The 25,215-nt window shown below is 39.2% G+C and overlaps 1 protein-coding gene across 2 annotated transcripts; it reads left to right on the forward strand.

Annotated features, from left to right (window-relative positions):
- Positions 1-443: 443 nt before the first annotated feature.
- LOC149009113 (carbon catabolite repressor protein 4 homolog 1-like) lies at positions 444-24,491 on the forward strand. Of its 2 annotated transcripts, none has more exons than XM_089164079.1 (11): positions 444-965; positions 2,022-2,712; positions 2,829-2,915; positions 4,947-5,030; positions 5,105-5,188; positions 5,319-5,393; positions 5,475-5,528; positions 5,617-5,705; positions 8,799-8,910; positions 9,590-9,725; positions 23,739-24,491. In XM_089164079.1, exons 1-11 carry the CDS (start codon positions 835-837, stop codon positions 23,912-23,914), a joined length of 1,719 nt encoding a protein of 572 aa, XP_089020205.1. In that variant the 5' UTR covers positions 444-834; the 3' UTR covers positions 23,915-24,491. The 2 variants fall into 2 exon arrangements, with proteins under 2 accessions (XP_089020205.1, XP_089020206.1); XM_089164080.1 differs by having other exon boundaries at positions 9,593-9,725.
- The last annotated feature ends 724 nt before the right edge of the window (positions 24,492-25,215 follow it).

Below are 25,215 nucleotides of genomic sequence, written 5' to 3' on the forward strand. Positions count from 1 at the left end.
TAGATTTAATAACCTTGGCCCACAATGAACTAGGATTCTGAAGTAATCTCCAGGCTTGTTTGGCTAATAAAGCTCTATTGAAAAAATAGAGATCACGAAACCCTAAACCACCATGCTGTTTTGAGTTACAGAGCTTCTCCCATGATACCCAAGAAATACCCTTTTGAGTTTTAGCAATCAAGCATCCGGCATTGGCCGCAGTGAAAAATATCATGGAAGTACCATGAGGTTTACATAAATAACACGTGGATAGCTGTCTTCACTCTCCACCTTTTCCCTCTTTTTCTTTTTTTTTGAGTTTTGGTCTTCACCAGGTTGACCGTTTAATGTCTACGTGGACAGCTGTCGTGTGCGGGATGAATCAAGAAAAACCGTGAAAAAATAAGACCAATTGCCAAATGCCAACTAAACCAAGAATCAGAAAGAGAGAAGGTACGGAAGGAGTAAGGAGCCCGTATATATAGGGAAGAGGAACTGGCGGGTCTTTGAAAAAAGAAAAGAAAGCTCCTCTGCGCTCTTCTTCTTGTGGCTCAGGCGATTAAAAACCGAGAGAAAAACTAGAAAACCGTGAAAAAACCCCAGTGATCGCCTCTGATAGAAAACTTCAAGAATCCGCCGATCAATGTTGGCAGGCCTAGCAGCTACGAAGCTCTGAGTTCAAGAAACCAGAGCTCACTCTGAAACCGACCTTTCTTTTTCGTCTCTCCATTTTCGTTTTTCCGCTAGCTCCCTTCGGCAGTTTGCTCTGCTACTAGGTTTTGATCTTGTAATGACTATGGTTTTTCCATCTTGCGAACGAGGCTCATTCGATTTGGTTTCGGAAAATCTGAAAGCATGCAATACCGTATGAGAGTGACTATTCCGTCTCAAACCCCCGTCGTCGGTTGCGAGATCACCCCGGATGTCTGCTTAACAGCAACTGCTGGAGTACCTGCCGTTCCTCCTCACTCCATTAAAAATGAATGGTTAGTGTCTTTCTTTGTTTTCCGGAGTCAGAAGGATTCGAATTTCTAATTTTATTGGTTTTCTTTCTCTTACGGTTTAGTGACTTTCGCTCTTTCTAATAGAAAATAGACGATGACGATCCATACTTCTTAAGGTGTTCTGTCTATTCATGGTCCAGCTATATATTTTGCATGTGTAAACAGAGGAAATTGTCTGGACATTGTGACTGCCTTAATTATGATAACACGAAAAAGTTAAAGGTTCGATGGTGGATGAAGGGTTGCATTTTCAGTGAGCCAGTCACTTAGTTGGTTCAGTATTCGACTCTGTATTGGTCGATTTAATGGTTTTATATGTACTATCGGCTGTTAATAATGAGATAAATCAATAGATGTTTTCTTGCTTTATTCTTTGTAAACAGTAGGCCCTTAATATTTAATACCATTTTCTTCATCATTGGTGTCTTGATAGCAATTTCAAATAGTTTGTTAGGAAAGCATATGAACTTTATGCAATTGCGGGAGAGGTTCTTCCACATGCAAGGTCTGAAGCCATCCCTTGACTATACATACTATATGGGTTACTTAGACTATTGGATAGATCAGGACTTCACTGGATAGGAATAATGTCAAATTCTGCTGGCTTTTCTCAACCGCGTGGTCCTCAATATGTGGGTCTCCCTGTTGTTTGACATATTTGACTATTTTGCACAGTTTTTTGATACATTACATGCAAATGGTGGTGGTGTTAGATTTGTCTGAGAGTTACCTCTGGACTGTGACTTAGGAAACATGCCCACTGAATTTGAGCCCTTAGTGAACTGTTGTATGGAAGCTGCCAGATTGGTTTATGGTCTTTTATGTGCTGAAATCCTCGTATAAATATGAATTTATAAAACGCATATTAGGATTTACAAAAATATAAGATGAAATTGTCAAGCAAAAACAAGAATATAATCATGAAAATGTAGCCAGCTGCTACCAGTATATCCTGAGTATTGCCTCGTTACTTATTCTTCTGTAGATATTTCTTGAGGTGGATGCTTGACATTTATCCTATAAATGTCTTGAAAGCAGGTACCGGGAGAAGGATCAGACGGTAACGTCTACTTGTTGTGTGCATCATTCTGAGATAGCTACTTTTCAGTGTATGTGTTGTGTAATGCTAAAAGTACCAGTAAAAGAGAGTTACCATTGTTCTAAGAGTTGCTTCACTGATACATGGGTTAAACACCATGCACGTCACAAACGGGCAGTCGAGACATTAAGCAAGCTTAAAGATGTTTCCAGCTTATCTTTTAGTTCTTGGTCTGCTTATGAAAACAGAGACTTTGTTGATTCAATGGAAACTGTGGTGGAATGGGGGGGCAGATTGTGGATTAGGGTTGGTTTTTCAGAGACTTATGTACCCTCAGCGGATGATTTTGGCTTCATTTTGAGATTAGAATCCACAGCTACTGACAGCAATGAGGGAACTCAACTGGCCCCAACAAATATCATATTGACATGCCCCGTAATTTCTGCAGCTGATGCTAGCCCACGTTGTTTGATCAAATTCATACCTCAGAATAGACCTAGGAATTTCAATTTGGATTGCCAATCCTTTGCAGGTGGAACTTTTAATGTGCTATCTTATAATGTACTATCACAGTTGCTTGTCAATTGTTTTGATTACTGCGAGCCATGGGCTCGTATGTGGGAATACCGCCGGCATAATCTGCTCCGTGAGATCATTGAATATCAAGCAGATATACTTTGCCTTCAGGAGGTAGCCCCCCCACCCTGCCCTCCCCCTCTTCCCCAACCGCTTTAAAAAACAAAATAATTAATGCATTTGTGGCTTTTATCTTTCATAACATGTATATATTTGTGTTAGTTGAGCAGGTACAAAGTGATCATTTTGAGAACTTTTTTGAACCTGAGCTAGCAAAGTGTGGCTACTCGGTGCTTTACAAGGAGAAAACATTTAAGGTACACAGCATAACTCTTAATGTGTGAAGTTTTCCTAGTTCCTTCCTGGATTCTATGTAAATTCTTTTGAAGACTATGGGCGTGTTCCTGATGTAAAACAAAAAATTAATTTCCACTGGAAAGCACTCCTTATATATATTGGGGATATTCAAAAAAGTCATTTCTAGATTTCTGTGTCCTCTTTTTTTTTTTTTTTTTTTTGGGGGGGGGGGGGGTTGGGATTGCTGTGGGAAAGGAAACCAATCAAGGAATACTTTGATTTTTTATACTGAGCAAGTTGAAAATTTCAGTAAAGTAGAACTGAATTTGGATCAGAAACAGAGAAGACAATTGGATGCTGGACTGCTGGTGACATTTTGATTCTTGTTCCCTATGGAGCTAGAGGGTGGTGGATTAAGACTTTTTTTTTTCTTTCTACCATCAGTTTCTTTTATATGCTTCCTTTGCTACTCTGTGCGTGATAATTTTTCCCCCTTTCTGATTAAAGGAAGTATATGAAATACAATTTATAGTTTCAACATATTCTAGATGATGTAAACCCCAATTATAGGGTTAGTCTTCAGGATCAATTCAAGTGAATCAGCAGTAAATTTAGGATTTTATAAGTTTATAACCCTGCAGTTCAAGTATAATTCTGTCTTGAAGGGTTTAGGGTATGGGAATAGGGCCTATGGGGTTCGAGTATGGCTTACGGTCTAGGGTTTGATGAATTCCAGATCTGAACTTTGCTGTAAATTAAAATCCAGAACTGAACTTCAGATTTACGGTTTAGGAAATTAAGAGTTTGTTAGAAATTAGGATTTCTAATGTTATAGGATTTCTAATGTTATAGGGTTTCTAGGGAATGGCTAGGGTTAAGATTAGGGTCAAAGGTAGAGTTGGGGGAGGGGATGATGGATCCAAGAAAAAATTGGATTTGGTTGAGGGGTTAGGGAGATATATGTTTTGGGAGATTGTTTGGGTTTTAGGAAAGAAGAGTTGCAGAATTTTGGGGATGGGTGAAGAGAATAGGGTTAGAGTTGGAGTCAAGGAGTAGGGGAGGAGAGGGGGTGTTGTAGCCAAAAGGGGATTGGAATCGGGAGAATTAGGGTTTAGGGACTGGGGAAGTGGATGACACCTGGGGTTTACGGGTTAGGGAAAGCTATGCTGCTGCAAGAGAGAAGAGAGGGAAGTGGAGGAGATAGGGGCCGTAGTAGAGAATAGGGTTAGGGGAATGGGAGCGGATTGGGAGAATAAGGGTAGGGGAGGTGGGGGAAGGGGGGAAACCAAAGGCTGTGATAGGTGAAAGGGGCAGTGATATAAGCAGGCCTACCCTCATTCTTGAACCAGCAAAGTTGGCCCAAGAACCAAGTCCATTGGCACACCAAATGGGCTGGCCGAACCCTCCAAGGGGTAGTTTGGTCTTTTTCCAATCTCCTTTGGACACTAAAAGAGTCCAGTAATTTTCTTGACATTTTTATGAGTCCGTATCTACTTTTGTTTTCTTGATCGGTTGAGTGGTCGGCATCTTGGTCAAAGTTGGAATCCCAATGGAATCAATTTTAAAGCAAGATTCCATCTGGATAATTATTTATTAATTTTTGCAAGTTGTTTTTTGTTTTTTCCCCCCTTCCCTTCTAGAGGAATGGCGTGGCTGTTATTAGTTGTTGAGTTGTAAAGGGTATCCAAGCCCAAAGTGGGATCCCTAGTTGAGTCCAATTTAGCTTCCTTGTTTAAGTCCAAGTCTATTTTCATTCTAATCTGGTTTTTGTTTTATTGAGTCTCTTTTTTTTCTTTCTTTCAGTATAAGTTCTATTAAGTCTCCAAGTTGGACTTCTATCCTGTTATCTGATTATTTGGCATTCTGTAACACTTACTTGGAGCAGATTTCATAGCACATAATTGCAGTAACGCAGTCAATTCTCCACCCATTGTTCCACCGACACCTGTCTTATATGATGATCTGCCAAGTTCTATCACACATATTTGGCTATAGCCTACTTCCTTTATGCCCTGTATTTACGGTAAGGTGTGGTTTGGTTGTACTTGTAGTTGTTTTCACTTGGTGGATTTAAAGGTGATGGGTGCGCAACATTTTTCCATCGGGAACGGTTCAAAGAAATTAAGCGGTATGAGGTAAGTAACATACATTTAGCTTGTGTTGTACATGTAACACCATGATTTTTAATGTTTCTATCAATTTATTCTAGCTTGAGTATGCTAAAGTTGCATCATCAGTGGTTTCTGCCCTTGATATAGAAAAGAGGAAGGAGGGTCAAATGCGCCTGGTTAAGGTATTGGTTTTTTCTCTCCATAAATTGTTTCGATGTGATTTTATTAGAGTGCCATGTGGTCTCATTCTGCAATTTAATCCAGGGGCTCGTATTTGGCTCTAATTTAATTTGATCATTTACGTTTTGGCAGGATAATGTTGCCCTTGCTGTAATACTGGAAAAAATCAACACCGATTCTGACCCTTCACATCCTGTGTTGTGTGTGGTACTATTCTGAAATTCCTACAATACTGTTTGTGTACACAAATTCTTATTGTACTCTTATAAATGATGCTTGCATCCTCAGGCAAATACTCATATACATGCCCAAGCGTTAAATACAGACGTCAAATTATGGCAGGTACTGAGGTTTTCTTATCAATTACATTATTCTCTCTAATCTATGGATAGGAATGCTTATTTTGATACGTTCTCTTTCCTTACGCTAGGTTGCGACCCTTATCAATGGGTTAGAGAAAATTGGAAAATCAAATATCCCTATAATCTTATGTGGGGATCTGAACTCTTTACCTGGAAGGTCAGTATTTTTTATGCCGTATCATTTTGCAGCAAAGAACTTAGAATTAAAAATGAAGCATAGTTGCATTACCTGCTCAAAATGGGATTACTTTTGGATGGAAAATCTTTGGGATGATCTGCATTTTTCCAATTTGGAAGCACTTCGTAGAAAAATATTTGAAATTCTGGGGATATTGGGATCAGTCTTATGAAGATTTTTTTTTTTGGGGGGGGGGGGTGTGTGTATTGTGAAGAGCTTCTTTCCTATAATTACTTCCTCTTTTTATGTTATTTGACAGTTTTGTATAGGAAAAAGTTAGAAACTCAATGATTCAGGTTTTCCTTGATGGGTTTTTCATGGAAGAATCCAATGGTTATTATGTGGTGTATTTGGCTATATTTTCTTAGATACACCAGTGTCATCCTTTATACAGAATCATGTTGCTGGTGGCATCCAAAAATGGTTACACTTTTTAACCGTGGAAGCCATCATACCCCACCTGGCGGTATTGGGCCAACCCGACCACCTGTGGTGTGATCGTACAAGACTAGCTGGGTCACCGTCATCTAAAATGCCTGAATAAGATTTGATAACTGCCTCTGAAATGTCCGTAATCAAATGACCCACTTGTGACTGTCCCAGATTCCCCTGCAGCAACTCATTGAAACTCTGACTGACATAGCCATTTAGTACAGAAATAGACAATTGCAAAGTCGTCTTATTATCTCATAAGGTTTGAATGTTGTGAGCTAGAAATAGCATCAAAATGACTGGTAGAATGTCCATAAAACGGAGATCAGCAGTTGGTTAAGAGAGACTAGTTCTAATTTTATGAGTGAATTTTTTTTATTAATAGAGTTTTTTACCGGTTGCCCACTTAAGTGGGGGTGAAACTCTAGTTCTAATTTTATGAGCGAATTTTTTTTATTAATAGAGTTTTTTACCGGTGGCCCACTTAAGTGGGGGTGAAACTCTAGGGACCTCCCATAAGGGCCAAATATTACTGGTGGCCCACTTCAAAATTATTGGTTACCCACACTTAACAGATTGACCTTAATTCTAGTATGTAATTCAACCTTTGAAAGTGAAATGACAAAAATGCCCTTAAGTGTAGTGTTATGACCAAATTGCCCCCCTTATTGTCACTCACACTCTCCCTTAGGTGGGTGAAGTTCCCCCTTCACCCATCTCCTTCCTTCACTTTGCTTGCTGGAAATCACCCACTACCGCTAGAAACCTCCACACCCCCTCTCCCCGTTGGCCACCACCATCCACCACCTCCCCCTACTAGATATCACCCACCATCGTTTCTCAAATTAATCAAATGATTAAGGAAGTTTAGAAAAATAATAGTGAAAAACAGATTGAGGGAAGAAACCCAACGTTTCATCTGCAAGCTTTTTATCGGTGGTTAAGAAGTGGACTGCCAACCAACCCCTAAAACCTAGTATAAATCAAACCTAACTCATCCAGCTTCTCAATAAATTCTGGGTACTTCTCTTTCATTCTGTTGTAAACAAGATGGCTGAGAACTGTGGGAGTTTCACCACCACTGGTTGGTTCTTCCTCACAAAAGAAAAATAGCTTGGATGGGAACTCAGGAACCTGTTTCAAAAGCCCAACAACAAGGTCAAAAAAGGCTAATCAGGAACTCAATAGAATACAATTTCTCTGAATGCAAAATCCAACCTGAGCCATCTCATGGTGAAAGGGGATTTTCTGGTCTAGAGGGGATTCATTGGCAGTGAAGGCACGACCAACCATGTTGGTCCGTAGTGGCTCCTCCAACATACGGTAATTCGTTGTTGCCGAAAGCCTGGACGACATGATCGAAATCTGATGCTGTAATGGCTGGGAAACCTCTGAGAAGAAAAGCACAACTAGTATGGATTAGATTTTCTAGCCATGACTTATGTGAGGTTATAGCGTCGATGAATCGAGAGAGATTGAAATGAAGCAGGGTTTGGAGAGACTACTGCTGGGAAGGGAAATCCATCTTAGGATTTCTGTTGAGGTATACTACTAACTTACAGCAAACTCTAGATTCTTATCTGATTTACCAAACTTCCGTCTTGAAACCGTAGATTTATGGAAATAGATAGGAACCCTTGTGACTCCTCATTGCTTAGATAGGGAGAGACGATAGACAGAGACAGAGTAGTGTGAGAATTGATGGTGGGTGATTTCCGTCAAGCAAAGTGAAGGAAGGAGATGGTGAAGGGGGAATCCCTTCACCCACCTAAGGGAGAGTGTGAGTGAACAATTAGGGGGATAATTTGGTCATAACACTACACTTATGGGCATTTTTGTCATTTCACTTTCAGAGTTTGAATTTTAACAGAATCAAGGCCAATTGTTAAGTGTGGATTACTAGTAATTTTGAAGTGGGCCACTAGTAATATTTGACCCTTAAGGGAGGTGCCTAGACTTTCAGCCCCACTTAAGTGGGCCACTGGTAAAAAAACTCTTTATCTTTATATTTTTCTTTTTCTCACTACCTCATGGAACTCGTGGTGAAAATACAGTTTAGAACCTTAATTTATGCTTAGTCTGTAACGTGTAAGATGTTATGTCCAAGGTTCATATTGTTTCCAATGTTCTAATGGTTTTCGTAGTATATTACTGCAGCATTTCCAGTGTGTTTATGCTTTCCTTGTTCAAAAGGGATGCTGGATATGCATTTAGGGGACTCCTTTTCCTTTTCTCTTGAGCTTTCCTGTATAGATTTCTCTTTCATTTGTTTGAGAAAAATACAGGTAGTGACAGCATGGATAGTTACTCCTTGTAATGGTTGAGTTCCACCACTTTTATGTGATTTGACTGAAGCCTTGTTTGTATTTGCGATATATTTATGTTAAAGTGATGTCATGTATGTGTCCAAAGGTCAAGGTTGTCCGGAAACATATTGAAGTTTGAAAAATATGTTTGTACTGCACACTGAACCTACATCCTATCATTCTAAATAGTAGAGGCTCTTCATCTGTTTTCTGAAGATAAATACATCTTTTGTCATCTTCTAAGTTAACAAAACTTCGACTGCTTTCTTACGTTAGTATGTCATCTTTTTATAGGTCCTTCGTGAACTAACATCTATGAAGTTGTGTACTGCAGTGCTCCTTATAATCTTCTCATTATGGGAAAGGTTGATGCTAATCATCCGGATATGGCTGAAGACCCTCTTGGCATATTTCAACGTCTTGTGCTTAGGCACTCACTGCGCTTGGTAAAGTTGCTCTTCCCTTTTCTCATCCTAACATTTGATTCTGGATCTCAACTGATCCTTGAAAGAAGCTGCTTGAACATCCTATATAATATTCCTAGGTAAAATCCATGATGTCTAAGCATCTCCAATCAAATCTTCAGTTGCATTTATGTTTCGGCAGGAAAGTATGTAAACAGAGCAATTGGTCAAGAAATTTCTACATATCGAAAACCGTTCTCCGGGGGGGGGGGGGAACAGTCTATACAATTTTCTTTCCATCTTCCCTTTTTATCAGGACGATGAGTATAGCTTTAAAGTAGTGTTTTAGCTTGATGTAAGACTGTAAGATGTTTCCCCTGTAGCACTTTCCATGTTTCCTAATTTGATGTTAAAAGATGCAAGTTGGTAATTTTGGGGATGAACAGAGAGGAAAGAAAGCCTTGGGGGGGGGGGGGTTAGACAGTTTGGTGATGTTTTACTCTCTCTTTACCATAACTTCCTTTGAGGTGACATGTTAGATAATCCAAAGATCTGTTCTACCTAGTATCACTTGATATGTTATTCTCAATAGTGTTACACGTTGCTCCCTAACCTCATCCTGATGTTTGGTGATGTTTTTCTCCTGAATGTGTCTAGCTATTATTATTATTATTATTATTTTGTTTCTTTAAAACTCTAATCAGAAGATGGTTCCTTACAGAAGAGTGCATATGCGAGTAATAATACCATGTTCGTAGCATCGCAAGGGAGAAACATTGACTGTCAAACCCGTGAGCCTATGTTCACTCATTTCACCCAGAACTTCAAAGGAACCTTAGATTACATTTTCTACACAGGTATGCGACTCTTTACTATTAATTTAACCAATATATTTGTTCTCATTTTAATATATTCTTAACCCTACTGGTAGTTGAAGGAATTAATAAAAATTAAAATGCACCAGTCAAGGAAATGATAACTGTTAACAGCTAACATGGAAGTTCCAACATCAACCTGAACAAAACTACACTTGATTTGATCTGGGATCTGGTTTTTGAGAAACTCTCATGTTAGAACTATAGCTAATTATGAGGGGTTGTCATATCGTACCTCTTTCATAGACTCTGTTGTCATATCTGGACTCCCTGGACTGGCTATTTTTGTCTCTGTCATCCCTGGTTGCTCGTGGGTGACATGGTTCCCTGTCTGCTTCATCTCTGTACCTCTGGGCTCCATGGTCTATCCACTCTGGGGTACATAGATGATAGATCTGTGAATTCAGTTGGGGTGCTTGTGGTGGAGTCTAGATTGGTCCAAACTGGTCACCCTTGTGTTCAGTTCCTAGACTTGGGTAGCAAGTCCCTGCAGCTGTGCCATCAAATCTCGTTGAGTCTTCTGGATTCTCTCAAGCTGTCTAGCAATCATGAGTTTGTCTATGGATAGGATTATTGGTGGTCCTCCTACCTTTGGTTGCTGGTTTTTCTAGCTCTGATACCACTGATGTAATCTAGGATCTGGAATAGCCTTCCAGGACCTTCTTTGATTAGAAGCAGCAAATAAATGGGTTCTCAATAAGGTTAGGGTTATCTATGGGAAGGTTTGGGTATTATTTTGGGATGATTTGGAGAAAGTAGTGGATAATTTGAGAAGAGGGAAGCGGAATACCCCTAGGTTTTGTTAGGGAAGTTATACCTTGAGTATGGGATGGTCTTGGTGAAGAAAATGGGTAAAATTTAGATTAGCAAAATTAAGATGGACTGTTGGTTTTGAGACATTAGGGTTTGGGATACCCCAAGATCCTATGGGATGAACTAGGGTTGATCAGAAAAGGAAAGGAATGAATTAGGGTTAATATGTGTGGAGTCTGTGAGATATTAGGGTTTAACAAACCTTAATGGGAAGGAAGACTTGAGGAATTAATAGGGATCAAAATTCAGATGGAATGAGGATGGGAAATAGGTGTGGAAGCTTGCAGTTAGGGAGGGAAGGGGGTAGGGGATCTTGCGGCAACGGGGGGAGGGGTTCTTTTTTTCCTCTCTCTCTCTCTCTCTCTCTCTCTCTCTCTGTGTTTTGGTTCTGCAGCAGGGTTCAAGCAAGAAAAGGGGAATAAAGAAGAGGGGGAGGGAAGGTCTACCACTGGAAAGAGAAGAAGGGGGGTGGGTGATGCTGCCTTAGGCCTAGGGGGAGGGGTTTCTTTCTGCTGCAAGGTGGGAAAGGGGGTTGGGGAGGGTGCGATGGAAGGAGGTGGGCTGGGGGAGTCTTGCGATTGGAGGGGAGAGGTTCTTGGTAAATTGCAGGATACGGAAGGTGTGGGGAGGGGCTGTACTTGGGAAGGAAGGAGGATGCTGCTGTACTTGAGTTGAAGAAGGAAATAATGCTGGAATTCTCAAAATACTCAACCCAGGCCATGTGGTCCAACGACTCCAAGCTTCATTTGTTAATCTTGAACTGATTTTACTATGAAGTGGAGTTGGACTAGCACTTAACAATTAATATGACTTAACCACAAAAAGGTATATTTAGAATCTCAGATTACTAGAAAAACTCTGATTACTTGGTCATTAACTACAACAACAACAACAACAACAACAACAACAATAAGCCTTGTCCCAACTAAATGGGGTCGGCTACATGGATTCTTGCCTTCCAATCAGTTCTGTTTGAGGCCATGCTAGATACAAGGCCTAAGCTATACATATCCTTTCTCACCACTTCTCCTAAGGTTATCTTAGGTCTACCCCTAGCTCTTCTAGTTCCTTCAATATGGATTATATCACTTCTCTGTACAGGGGCATTTTAGGTCTCCGTTGAACGTGGCCGTGCCACCTCAAACGACTTTCTCGAAGCTTATCACTTATGGGAGCAACTCCCAGACCAACTCTAATATGATCATTTCTTATCTTATCCATCCTAGTTTTGCCACTCAGCCATCTTAGCATCCTTATTTCTGCTACACTGAGTTTATCTATATGATTCTTTTTAACAGCCCAACACTCTGCACTGTACATCATAGCTAGTCGAACAATGGTCCTATAAAATTTTCCTTTAAGCTTTAATGGAATACGCCAATCACATAAAACCCCGGACGCACCTCTCCACTTCATCCACCCTATTTTAATTCTTTGGGAAACCTCGTCCTCTAAATCACCTCTTTTACTTATGATTGAACCTAGGCACCTAAAACAATCACTCTGAGGAATCTCTTTATCATCAAGTATCCCCACCTCATCATCTGCCCGATCATGACTAAAGTTACAAACTAGATATTCTGTCTTCGATCTACTAAGTTTAAAGCCTTTTGATTCCAAAGCTACTCTCCATGATTCTAATTTGGTATTAATCCCCACTTGGGTCTCATCAATCAACACAATATCATCCGCCAAAAGCATACACTAAGGGACCTCATCTTGAATGTCTTTGGTTAATTCATCCATTACTAGTGCAAATAGATATGGGCTTAAAGTTGACCCTTGATGTAGCCCAACTGTTATTGGGAATTCATTACTTTGTCCCCCTACTGTTCTAACACTAGTCACCAAACCATCATACATATCCTTAACTGTATCGACCATATGAAGGTCTTTCCTACATTCTCTATACCTTTCCATGACTCTCCTAATTAGGTAAATAGCCTCCGTTGTAGATCTTCCCGGCATAAACCCAAATTGGTTCTCCGTAACTGTAGTTAAGTGTCTCAAACGGGTTTCATTTATTCTCTCCCATAATTTCATCATATGGCTCATCAATTTAATGCCTCTATAGTTATTACAACTTTGAATATCTCATTTATTTTTGTAAATTGGAACCATGACACTTCTTCTCCATTTATTTGGCATTTTCCCTGTGCTCATAATCTTATTAAACAACTTAGTCAACCAAACTAGTCCATGGATTCCTAAGCTCTTCCATACTTCAATTGGGATTTCATAAGGACTTTGTGTCTTGCTGAGTTTCATCCTCCTTAAAGCTTCTTTTACTTAGGACATCGAAATTCTACGTATATAAGTTCGGACATTGGTGCCTTGGTGACAGGTGTAATTGTCCGAATCATAAGTGCTTGAAGGAAACTAGAGAAATAGGTTTCCCATATTTTCTTAATGTCCTCCTCACAAAGTAATACTTTACCATCTCCATTCTTAATACATCTAACATGGTCAAGATCTCTACTCTTCCTATCCCTCATCTTAGCTATCTTATAAATAGATTTTTTCCCTTCCTTTGTGCCCAACTTATTGTATAACTCTTCATACTTCTTTTCCCTTGCTTTTCCCGCAATTTTCTTAGCTTCATTTCTATCCAACCTATACCTTTGAAGATCCTCAACATCCTTAGTTCTTTGCCATGTCTTAAAACTAGCTTTTTTATTCCTAATGGCAACTTGAACCTCACTATCCCACCACCACATCTCTCTATAAGAATGGATCTTTCCTTTTGATTCACCTAGAACATCTTTAGCCACCTTCTTAATACACATATTCATCTCATTCCACATTGTATTGGTATCCCCTTTAAAATCCCATTTTCCTTGTTTGACTACTTCATTAACGAAGGATTTAGAGTACTCTCTTTTCAAATTCCACCATCTTATTCTGGGATAGTTTACCTTGGACCTTTTATGTGTTCTTAGGACTAAGCACATATCCAATACCACAAGTCTATGTTGTGTAGTTAAGCTTTCCCCCGGTATCACCTTGCAATCCTTGCACAACAATCTATCATTCCTTCTAGTTAAGAAGAAATCTATTTGGCTAATATGCTGTCCACTTTTGAAGGTAATTAAATGCTCATCTCTCTTTTTGAAGTAAGTATTTATAATAGATAGATCAAAAGCAGTAGCAAAATCTAAAATTGAAATCCCCTCCTCATTCCTTTCTCCAAAACCATATCCTCCACGTACACCCTCATATCCTCTTTGATCTTTTCCAATATGTCCATTTAAATCACCTCTTATGATAATATTTTCTCCTTGATGAATTCCTTGAGGTGCATATCCATTAATCCATCCATATTTTCACAAAATTCTAGCTTTAGACTTTCATCTAATCCTACTTGAGGTGCGTATGCACAAATTATATTTACGAACTCTTTCTCCATTACAAGCTTGATAGCAATAATCCTATCACTCACTCTTTAACATCCACCACATCATTTTTTAAAAATTTTATCCACTATTATACCCACTCGATTTTTATTTGTTTTATCCCCATACGAAAGTTTAAAGTCATCCAACTCTTTGCTTTTTTACCCTTCCATCTAGTCTCTTGAATGCAAGCTACATTAATCCTTCTTCTCCTCATAACATCTATCAATTCTAAGCTCTTACCAGTGAAAGATCCTATGTTCCAAGATGCCAATCTAATCCTACATTTATGGACTAGCTTCCTTACCCGCATTCATCCACGGCGCGGGAACCCTTGCCTACTTATCACCGCATTCGGGCGCTGATGCGACGCGTCGCTTACAAGGGACGCCCTAGCTAACCCTTGCCCACTTATCACTACAGGGCCATAGTGTAGCGTGTCGCTTCATTTGTCGGGGAACGCCCTAACATAGTTTTTATCATATAAGGTCGAATCCATGAAAAAGGTTTGGCTACATTTTTTCCGCTGTTAGCTGCCGACCTGACGCACCAACCCTCCTCCTTTACTCGGGCTTGGGACTGGCAGCAAAACACTGCGGAGTTTACTTGGTCACTAACTAGGACCACAAAAATTAACAAAATAAATTAAACATTATCTAGAAGGAATCATGTAGCTAGATCCCAACTAAGACTCCGACAAACTAGGACTCTAAAATATACTGATTTTGACTTAACCAAGTAAGGAAAAATAAATAGATTTAGACTCCTCAAGGGTTAAGGAGTCTAACTACACTGAGGACATCCTAAGGAGGGGATGGAGAATGACCAAAATACTCCTAGGGGCATTCGGCCAGCCCTTGCTGCTGCATACTCAGCGGGGCTGTTTGGGTCTCCTGACCCTGGTTACATCACCGGTCAATCATTCTTATTGTTAGGGCATATTTGCCTCAATGGTATTGGTACTGCACAAACTGGTGCTTTGCTGGTGGCTGATCAAAGGGCATTGTACTACGTGGCCACTTATCTGCCATCCAAAATTCAATCAGGTGTACTCGTGGTTACCCATTTTAAGGTACTTTTTGACTTGGTTTGCGTCACCATGCTCTGATGAAGAGCTTAACTCCACATATAGTGTTGCAGGAGAAACTTCCAGAATGCATCTTAAAATCTGCCGATTCCCAGTTTTTTTCCATCTTAGGTAACTCCCTTGTTCTGGTATTAGAAAACAATGCAAAATCAGTTGCATTGGAACTGCTACTTGAACTACCCTTTATACGCAAGTCAGAATGCTCATTTTGAACGCACCTGCATAAGCCTTTGAAACAAACTCTTGTGTTATATGGGGCCTCCACCTGCACATGCTTTAACTACTAATACACCTGCCAAAGCTGCTTGTCATGCCTGGATGCCTCATGTCTGCTTGATGTGAACAAAGGCCCTCACATTGGTCAAAACCCTGGTTTGGCCCCCAAGGCCCAGCCAAGATGGCACACCCAGGCTGGGTGAAACCCTGTAGGCGCAATTTGGCCATTTCCTAATTAGTTGCTAATTTTATTTTCAGAAGTTCTGTTTTATTTTTCTGAGGCCAATTTTATCTTGAAGTCTTAGTTTGAGTTAGTTGTTGAGTCTAGTGTTAGAGGGAGTCTTTTTTAAGTAGGGACACTTTATGGATAATCAGTTTCAAGATAAGTTCTTTATTTTATGTGACTATCATTTAATTGTAAAGGGTATCCTAACTGAAAGTAACTAGTAGAGTTAGTTTCTAAATCCTAGTTGAGTCCAAGTCAATTTCCCAATTAGAGTTAGATTCTATCTTTCTTGACGTAAGGCTATAAATAAGCCATTATCTTCCTTGTAAAATCAGTCTGCACTAAATAAAAATTGAAGAATTCTTGTGGGAAACCATGGACTAAATTTTGAACGAAATGGCTGCATTTTTTTAAATCGAAATGAAACTTCAAATATTTCGTCGAAGTGGTTTGTTTCGATCAAAATTCCTTGATTTTTTTACATTCTAACTTGTTTTTCCTCTGTTTTTGTTGATTTCTATCCCATTTTCACCTAATTTTCACGACTCCTTTTGCCTTCAAACACCTCTTTTGCTCATCTTTTGCCTCCAAACACCTCTTAAGACAAAGGAAACTCCGGTAGCAATAGAATGTGAAGCATTGAGCCATACCCAACAGTTCCAAACTTCCCATTTTTTTATTTTTGTTTTGTCCATGCCTTAAATGATATTGTTTTGCCTTGAAGTTAATACATGTTTACTCTAGGACTATGATTGTGTGTTGTTAAACTTATTTTTTATTATTTGCTACCTCTTTTTATTTTCTGCTTTTAATAACTATTTTTTAAGTTATATATATATATATATATATATATGGGTTTCAACTTAATATATGTGAGACACAATCACTTGATCGACTTGGTCATTTTATTTTGTTGACTTATTGTATATGTAACCATTCTATCAAACAATTCATATATGCTGATAATTCTATGCCTGTATGCAATACAGTTTGTACTTGTCGGAACCAGTCATTTGTTAGTATACTTGAAAGATAAATTTATAGTGGTTTTTTTTGGGCAAAATATTAGTTCCATTGTGTTTATTATGCTTTAAATAGGTAGGAGGCAAGAAATCAGATGAAATGGAGGTCGTATTACACTTGAAACCTAGGGTTGAAATTTCAAAAAAAAAAAAGTCATTGGTTTCGACTGAAATTGCGGTTGAGACCTAGAAATCTCGCATTTTCCTTGGGTCGAAACTTCAGTTTCGATCGAAATTTGTTCCTTGTGGGAAACAAGTCGCTGTCTTCTTGGGAGGGCCACAACAGATTCTTAAGCTTCTTGCCTTCAATTGCAGCATTCATCTTCAAGAACCAGCCATCACCTTCTCTCAAAAGCAGCAGCTCCAAGTAAGTCCAACACCCCAGCCCCTTCCCCTTCACCCCACACCCATCGCTGCTTTTCCCCTTCCCTTCCACTTCTTGCGCAGCCTAGGAAAACCCATTCCCCTACCATCGCAGTCTCTCAGATCCCCACCCCCTGCAATCCTTCCTAGGCGCTCTTTCCACCCCTGCGATCCCTTTAGACCACTTCCCCACCTTGCTAAAACCCTGCAGCCCTACAACGACTTCTTTCCCTCTTGGCTCCCTCTCTCTCTTTCTTTCCAACTTGCGGCAAGCAGAAAAAAGAAAGAAAAGTGAAGAAAGAGAAAGAAAGAAAGAAAAGAAAGAAAAGAATGAATTGCCTTTGATCTTCAAAACCCTACCCTATATCCATTCCCTAAAACTTTCTTTATCAATTGTTTCATCCAAGAATTTTCCCCACAATCTTCCCTAAACCTTACCAAATCAGTCAAAACTATCCCATTCCTCTTTCTATCAATCCTAAGGTGTCTTTTGTCTTTCAAGATCATCCATGGGAATTTAGTAAAACCCTAACTTCCCCTAGCAACCCATATACCTTTCCATAAGTATTCCTTGTTACCTTAGATCACCCCATTAGAGTTTTGGTGAATATTTGCTGGAAGATTGTGGGCTATAACCCTAAACTTTAGGGCATTGTCTCAAAGAATCTTAAGCATAGAGTTGGGTTACATCACTGCCACACTGTCGCATGAACCTGTATCAGTGGCATGTCACATTCTGACCCTTCCAGCTCCGCTAAATCACCAATATATACTGTCTAGATCTGAATGTGACCTGTTTCAAGTTTTCAACTGTCCAGTTACAGTCTTTCCTTGTTTGAGCTGCTACAACACATGCAGAAGCTTTTGCAACTCTGCCAACCTTACTGTAATGCAGGCCTGAAGACCTACATCTACAAGATGCACCCTGAGACGAGTCCTTGAAGATGCTGCCCAGAAAATAGTAGTTGTAGTGTGGCTTCTTGGTATAATTTTCAGCATTTTAGTCTAGTTCGTATAGGGTGGATGATGTGGAGAGGTGCGTGTTTTCAAAATAAAAATAATTGCAAGCACACGGTATTGTGTAGCTAACGGGTCGATCTCAAAGAGATATGCCACTTAGAATTTAACCTCTTAATGGTAATGCGAGAGTGCAATAATTCAAATTTGTTAACTAATTAATTAACTAAACGAACGGACCTAATCCATACATCTAATGCGATCGAGTTGAGACTAAAGATAACACAAATATATCCAAATGCATAAATAAAAGGCAGGAAAAAAATGCGAACAATAAATAAATAAATAAAAGGGAAGTGATTCGAGTGTCAACTCTGGATTGTGGGAAGGGGAGTATAATTAGGATGACTTTGACCATGGACCCTTTGCCGTAGCTTACAGTCCACCGATCGGAAGAACGGATATTAGAGAGAAAAAAAGAAGAAGAAGAAGAAAGTAAATAACAAAGCAATAAAAGGAAAAAGGAGACCTTAACCAAAAAGAGGCACGACTATATGCATCTTTGATCAAGGACCTAGGGGGAAGGAAGAACAATAAATAAATGCGAGAATTTATAGAGTAATTTCCTAGATTTCATGGGATATGATTCTTGATAGAGTTTGAATCAAACTCAGAGTTCCTATCTGACTCAACCAAGGAGGGTTTTGACGTACTAATCGGACTGACTTAGAGAGGTCAAATGCACAATTCCACCATTGGATTTGAGGATCAAGATGTGGTGAAGCTCTCCTCCAAAAATCAGTTCGATCAGACATCGGATGACCATTCGATGAAGGGCTTGATCGAAACTAGACAGAGACACTCATAAACGGGATTTTCCCTCTTCCTTCTCCGAATGTGATTCTTTTTTTCCTCTTTTTCCTTCTTTGATCAAGTCCCAAATAGGAAATAAAATATTGAAGCATGCAACGACTCTTTCTCTCCATGTTCTTCTTTATTTCTAAAATATTTTGGAGTTGGCCCATAATCACATCTCTAGCCCATCATGCTCCAGATCAAGCCCATTTTCGCACTTGAGAATTTGAACGGACCTCTTGACGTGTAAAATTGCATGTTTCATACCCAAAACTCCAATTGTTTGCTTAAATCTTGAAAAATCCTAAAATCTGCAAAAACAACATAAAACCCAAGGTAGCTTCTCTCTAAGTGTGTAAAATGCATGCTTTATGCGCTAAGATTACACATAAATGTGCTCATCAGTGCGCATGGGGTCTTGTGGATCAACGTATTCCAAAAAACTCGAATGAAAATTATATAGAACCATTGTTCGACTAGTTATTATGTGTGGTGTGGAGTGTTGAGCTGTTAAAAAGCATCATATAGATAAACTCAATGTAGCAGAATGAGGATGCTAAGATGGATGAGTGGCAAAACTAGGAAGGATAAGATAAAGAAGATCATATTAGAGCTGGTCAAGGAGTAACTTCATAAGTGATAAGCTACGAGAAAGTCGTTTGAGGGTGGCATAGTCACGTTTAATGCATGCCTGTAAATGTCTTGTACGTAGAAACAATATCCAGATTAAAGGAATTAGAAGAGCTAGTGGCAGATCTAATATAACCTAGAGAAGTGGTGAGAAAGTATGCATAGCTTAGGCCTTGTTTCTAGTATGGCCTCAAATAGAGCTGATTGAAAGGCAAGAATCCATGTAGCTGAGCCCATTTAGTTGGGAAAAGGCTTGTTGTTGTTACTTGTTAGTCTAGTTTGATTGGACCATGTTCTAATTGATTCTGTTAGTTTTTTAATGTTTCTGGTCCAGTTTAAGTTGAGGACAAAAGTTTCTATACCTAGTTTTATTCCCGACATTTAAGGCTAGTTTGATTGGACCATGCTCTAATTGGATCAATTAGTTAATTAATGTTTGTGGTCCATCTTTAGGACTGGAGTCTTTTCTGTATTTGTTTAATTAGTCTACGAGGGTCTCTAATGCCTGCATGTATAAAGGAGGGATAATTTCCTTTTAGTTAACTAGACATTGTAGCTGTGAATTGTTCTAGAACTTTGGCCATTTGGCTCCATTTAAATCCCCTCAATGGGATGAACCAAAGAACTCCAGATTATTCCATTGCTGCTTTCAAGATTTTACAGTCTTCCCTTTTAGAGTTAATTGATCCAAGTATTCCAGACATAGGTATGGTTCCCTGGTGTTTCAGGTCCAAGAAGCCAGGGATAGTGGTGCTTTAGTCCAAGTTGTAATTAAGGGTTTGGTGTCTAAAGTCCAGATCACCTGCTGTGGTTGAGTATTCAGCCTTCACTATCAATCTACATGTTAATTGAAGAACAGGTTCAGCAAGAAGGTAGGCTGCAGATCCCCCTTTAATTTACTTCTACCCTAATCCAGGAAGCCATTGATCCTAAACCCTAGCCTGAGATCCATCAAATTCACAGAGATTCCTTCATCTGTTTCAGTCAAACTTCATCCACGTATTCCTAGAGAGGATCCAGTTTGCAGCCCTTTCCAATCATCTATAATCCTAATCCCAGCCTCTACTTGGATCTCAAATTTTCTGCAAGCCCTAATCAAGAAACTGATTTCCCATCTATCCAGAAACCACAATGACTATTCTTGTACATCCCCATCTTGGTTTAATCCAAGTCATAGCTTGATGTGAAACCCAATTTTAGGGTTAGGGTTTATGAAGATTTCCCTAAAACTAAGGGCTGCCCATAATCTTCCAGCAAGCAAGTCTAATATGAAGGGATGTTTGGGATGGGTTTTAGGTCCCAAGGGTTTGGTAAGGCTTAGGGTCAAATGGGAGAGGGTTTTGAACTTGAAACCTTGCTGTAATGATAATTTCAGAGCTGGATTTAACAGTTAGGGTTTAGAAACTAGGGGCTGAGGGTTTGGGTTAGGTTAGGAATGGGGTTGTTGTTGATGTCTTGTAATTTCAGATTTAATTGTAGGTTTTCTACTTGGAGTGGGGCTCTTGGAGAAGTCAACTAGGATTAGGATTGGGAAGGGGGAGTAGAGTAAATGTAGGAGATGCCAATCCTAAGTGGGTTTGGGGTGTTGTTGAGGGTTTATGTTGAACTAGGGTTTGGGTTTGTCCAATCAGGCTGAAACTGGGAAGGAAGGTCACTAGGGTTAGGCTTGTTAGGGGATAATGTTCCTAAAGTTTGAGACAAATCTAATGGTTAGATTGCTGTGGATCTGACCTTGAGTTTTAGGTCTAGGAAAAAGATCCAAAAATTACAAAAAATTCCAGAAAATTAGAAAAGGGGTAATAAGGGCATTAGGGTCATGGTTTTAGGGGTAGGGTGGCCAAGGGTAGGGAAGGGGCTGGGGTTGTTTTATACTTCGAGTGCTGTTAGGGTTGGACTGCTGCAAGATTTTGAAGATTAATTGCTGAAATTGAAGAAGAATGGCCGAACATGTAGAAAGGTGCCGATCTTTGAAGAACTTATTTAAAATTCGCTATGGCTCCCTCAATCAAGAACCACGGTCCTCAACTCAATGACTCTTATTCAAATAATCAGACTTAAAGAATATAAAGAAAGAATAGGCTATTTGTAGCCTACTAAAAGACCCTAACTCCAAGTGGGATTCCTTTATAGATTAGGATTCCACCACATTGATCTCAACTGACCAAACAATAAAAGATCTGATGGACTCTAATTGACATATAATGAAATAAAATCCTAATTAACTAAAACTCTAATTGACACATGCTAATTTCTATTTAATTAAAACTCTAATTGACGTGTGCTAGAATTAAAAGGAACTAAAGACTCAAGGACTCTTATTTAACTGAAGCTGGGATTCCTTACTAACTGAAGCTCTTTAGAAAATAAAAGAGAAAATTCTGAAAATGAAAAGCAGCAATTATTTAGGGCTGGTTTTGACTGTTACATCCCTGTATTCCCCATCTCAAGAATTTCACCAAAACTTAAATTAGTTTCATGAAACAATATTACTATTTACTATCATTGTTCACCTTGAAACTTGACTCATCCATTTGTTTAATCCCACCCCTCCTCAACCCTAATAGCTTCAACTAGAATGAAGACTGCAAGATCCCATTTGAGATTCCCCCCCCTAACTGAACCCCCCAAAGAAATCCTAATTTCCCTCCCAATTCAAGTTGGTTCTGTTGGAAGAGATGTTGGCATTGGTCGCCATTCAACTGAGGATACATCATACCCTACCACCATTGTATTTGCTGAGTCACTATTTGTGATGTACATTGTCTGACCTTCATTATACATCACCGGTCTAACTCTGTGCACATCTCTGCTACTATAAAATCTCAATTGGACCTAAGGGTTAGGTTTGGGTTAGTTGTAAATACAATTTCTGCCCAGAAAACTTCAAAAATAGGTTACTGCAGGCTTATGCGGTCAGTACATCTTTTGTACAAAACTAAAACCTGATGCAGGGAAACCACCAAGTAACTACTGTACAGGTTAAGCTTCATTATAGTTGATAGCATGGAGATAGATGTATCTTCAATGGTGCCTCCTAGGGAAGATGGTGGATAAAATATGCATAGAGGGAAACTTTGTTTGCTTTCATGTTGTTCCAAACTCGAGCATCTCAATGCATGAGGCTCCTGCTACTGCAGGATCTGTGAGGCAACTGTACACAGACTTATTTCTTGCTTCGCAAAGGTGCTGTTACATGATTCTAATGTGCAACCTGTAGTTTCAAACTAGGTTCCATACATCAGATTTGATATCATAGGTTGCTGCAATTGGAAGGAGACCTTAAGGAATTTCACCCAAGGGTGAAAAACTAAAATAGTAGGAACTGGATGATAAAGCTCTGATAGACTGATACCACATGACACCACACCAAACCTGTAAACCAGCACCGATAAGAGAAAGAGGAATTAGGAGGAATATAGAAAAGCATTGAATATGATGGAACACGATGAAGAACCGAAAGGAAAAGCTAGAACCACGATAGGATTTGAAATTAATTTGCCGTGCTCTAGCCCCTTGCTTGTATCATATTAATAGATCGACTATCAGGTTACTAAAAGGGAAATAATAGACTAATTACAGCTCAAACATTATCCCACAGAGGGATTTTTATACCCATAAACAGTGTGAACATACATATTGTCTCATTGGGCTGACTACTTGGCACAAATGGCGGCAAGTCGACACGTGTCAACCCCTTTAGCTACATGGCCAGCAGTCCTACATATGGAGATGGAAAGAGATGCGGCAAGAATGCCTATATATAGATTCAATGTTTAAGTTATTGTGCAAGCTGTGTCTTGCTTGGTAAAGTGTATAGTATAGGTGAGTGATTAGCTGATGTACTTTATTTTTTATTTTTAATACAATTATGTTCTTCTATGGGAAAAAAAGTATATATTCTCATTCTTTCAGTTGGTTGTGTTTTATGGCACTATACCTATCGTTTCATGTGGGTTACACTATATCCGAGTAATAAAGACTGGCATAAGATGCTTTTTCACTTAATTGTACCTGTAGAAATATGGAAATAAACCCTTGCCATTATTTGTTTCTTCATACATTGCATACTTGCATTTAATAAGGATCCTGGGAACACTAGTTCATCATTTGAAGAAAAGGAATGTACTCTATGGTCTTTACACAACTAACAACATTTGATTGGCAAGGGGGTTGAGAAGAAGAAAGGTCTTTAAAAAAAATCACTAAATGGAGAAAATGACTTGCCTTCAATGATCACACAGCCTTTTCATGCAAATGGATATTGTTTTAGTCGGCTGATCTGAATAATCCACTGAGCTAATCACAAATATATTACCTATATCACACTCTTTTGCAGAGTAACAGCCGAAGATATACGATAGGTTTTATTAATCCCTCTGTATTAAGATGCTCCATCTTTCATTGATTAATATGTCATCTTGATGCATAAAACAGCTGACAGTTTGACGGTCGAAGGTCTTCTGGAGCTTCTTGGTTTGGATTCTTTGACAAAACATACAGCACTTCCATCACCAGAGTGGTCATCAGACCATGTTGCTCTCATGGCAAATTTTAGTTTCAAGCCATTCTGCAAGCGGAAAGAGGTTAAACTTCCTGATACCCTGTGGTGAGAATGACAATGGGGGCTAGTGATCGATTAGTGTTGATCTGGGCGTAAAGGCCTAAAGGGTGAGATGCAGTTTGTGGTTGAGGTTCACTGAGTTTTCGAATGATTGATTTCTTAGCAGGTTAGTGAATTTCTTGCTAGCCAGATAGGGAATATTCTTTTGAGTTGGTTTAGACAACTGGAATTGGATAATTTTGGTGATGCCAATAACAGTGATGAATTAGTTTTCGCCCCCCCTGGGGTTTTTCATTTCATCTTTTGGTTACTCTGTTGTTGGGATCCAGTCATGGCTGGAATGGTACAAAAACTAGTTCTCCAAATGATTGATTAGCCATGACAGACTCTGAAAGGGATGGATGGTGGTGATGTGTTTTCAGATTGGTGCATTGGCGGATTCTTGAGAAAATTTAGAATCTCTCTGGGCCAAACATCAGGTCAACTGCATGCTGTCGTCATCTTGCATCTGTTCTAAAATGGGCTGTAAGATGTGTTTGGATGCCAGGAAATAGAAGTGGCTGTGATGGGATTTTTAATGGAGCTTAAGAGAACGGCAGTGTGTCTAATTCTGGTGGAAAACTACTTACTCCAGCATATGTTCACTTGGAATTGTGATTGCTTATTAACATTGTCTGTGGTGTCGGTGTCGGTGTCGGTATCGGTGCCGTTGCATCCTATATGATGAAAAGAAAGATGAACGGTAGGTCTTATGTCAAGCCGATCAAATGACCAAACGATGAGTTTTGTTCCTCTTAAGCATCATGGCCTAAGATTGTGTTTGATACAAAAGAAGTGTCCCTGTTAACCCTTGAGATCACCTGGAGATTTTATTAAGTATGGGGTAGGCTTATGTGATGGAAGATCTCACAACCATCTTACTCTTATTGATTATCAACCACCAACAACAAACATAACTTGTCATGAACTCCAACGAGTAAATGATACGAGTTAAACCCATCAAAACAGCACGGGCTGGAAAACAGAAAACTACCGTTTTACAAACAAACCCTCTCTTGTCATCAATTAATATATATATATATATATATATATATATATATATATATATATATATATATATATATATATATATATATATATATATCATCTAACGCAGAAACCAAAGACGCCCAAAAATGAACAGGTAACTATTTAATGAAGATGAAAAAGGAAAAATCTTGGTGTGGTAGATGGTAGATATCTGGCTTATCTCTTTTCAATAGAAAAACAAATCTTTGCTATCACTGTTATATTGTCTTAGCATGCTACTACCGAGACTTTCTGCACTGACCACTTGCTAGTAAATGCTTT

This window comes from Hakea prostrata, chromosome 7 (genome assembly GCF_041222555.1).
Source record: "Hakea prostrata isolate BN-2017 chromosome 7, UWA_Hpros_2, whole genome shotgun sequence".
In the NCBI taxonomy this organism is placed as follows: Eukaryota; Viridiplantae; Streptophyta; class Magnoliopsida; order Proteales; family Proteaceae; genus Hakea; species Hakea prostrata.

What these genes read in the sequence shown, in the direction of transcription:
- LOC149009113 (XM_089164079.1), top strand. Translation starts at nt 835, where the DNA reads ATGCAATACCGTATGAGAGTGACTATTCCGTCTCAAACCCCCGTCGTC. An exon ending in ATATACTTTGCCTTCAGGAG is followed by an intron (nt 2,713 to 2,828) that starts GTAGCCCCCCCA and finishes TTAGTTGAGCAG; the next exon opens with GTACAAAGTGATCATTTTGA. An exon ending in CAGACGTCAAATTATGGCAG is followed by an intron (nt 5,529 to 5,616) that starts GTACTGAGGTTT and finishes TCCTTACGCTAG; the next exon opens with GTTGCGACCCTTATCAATGG.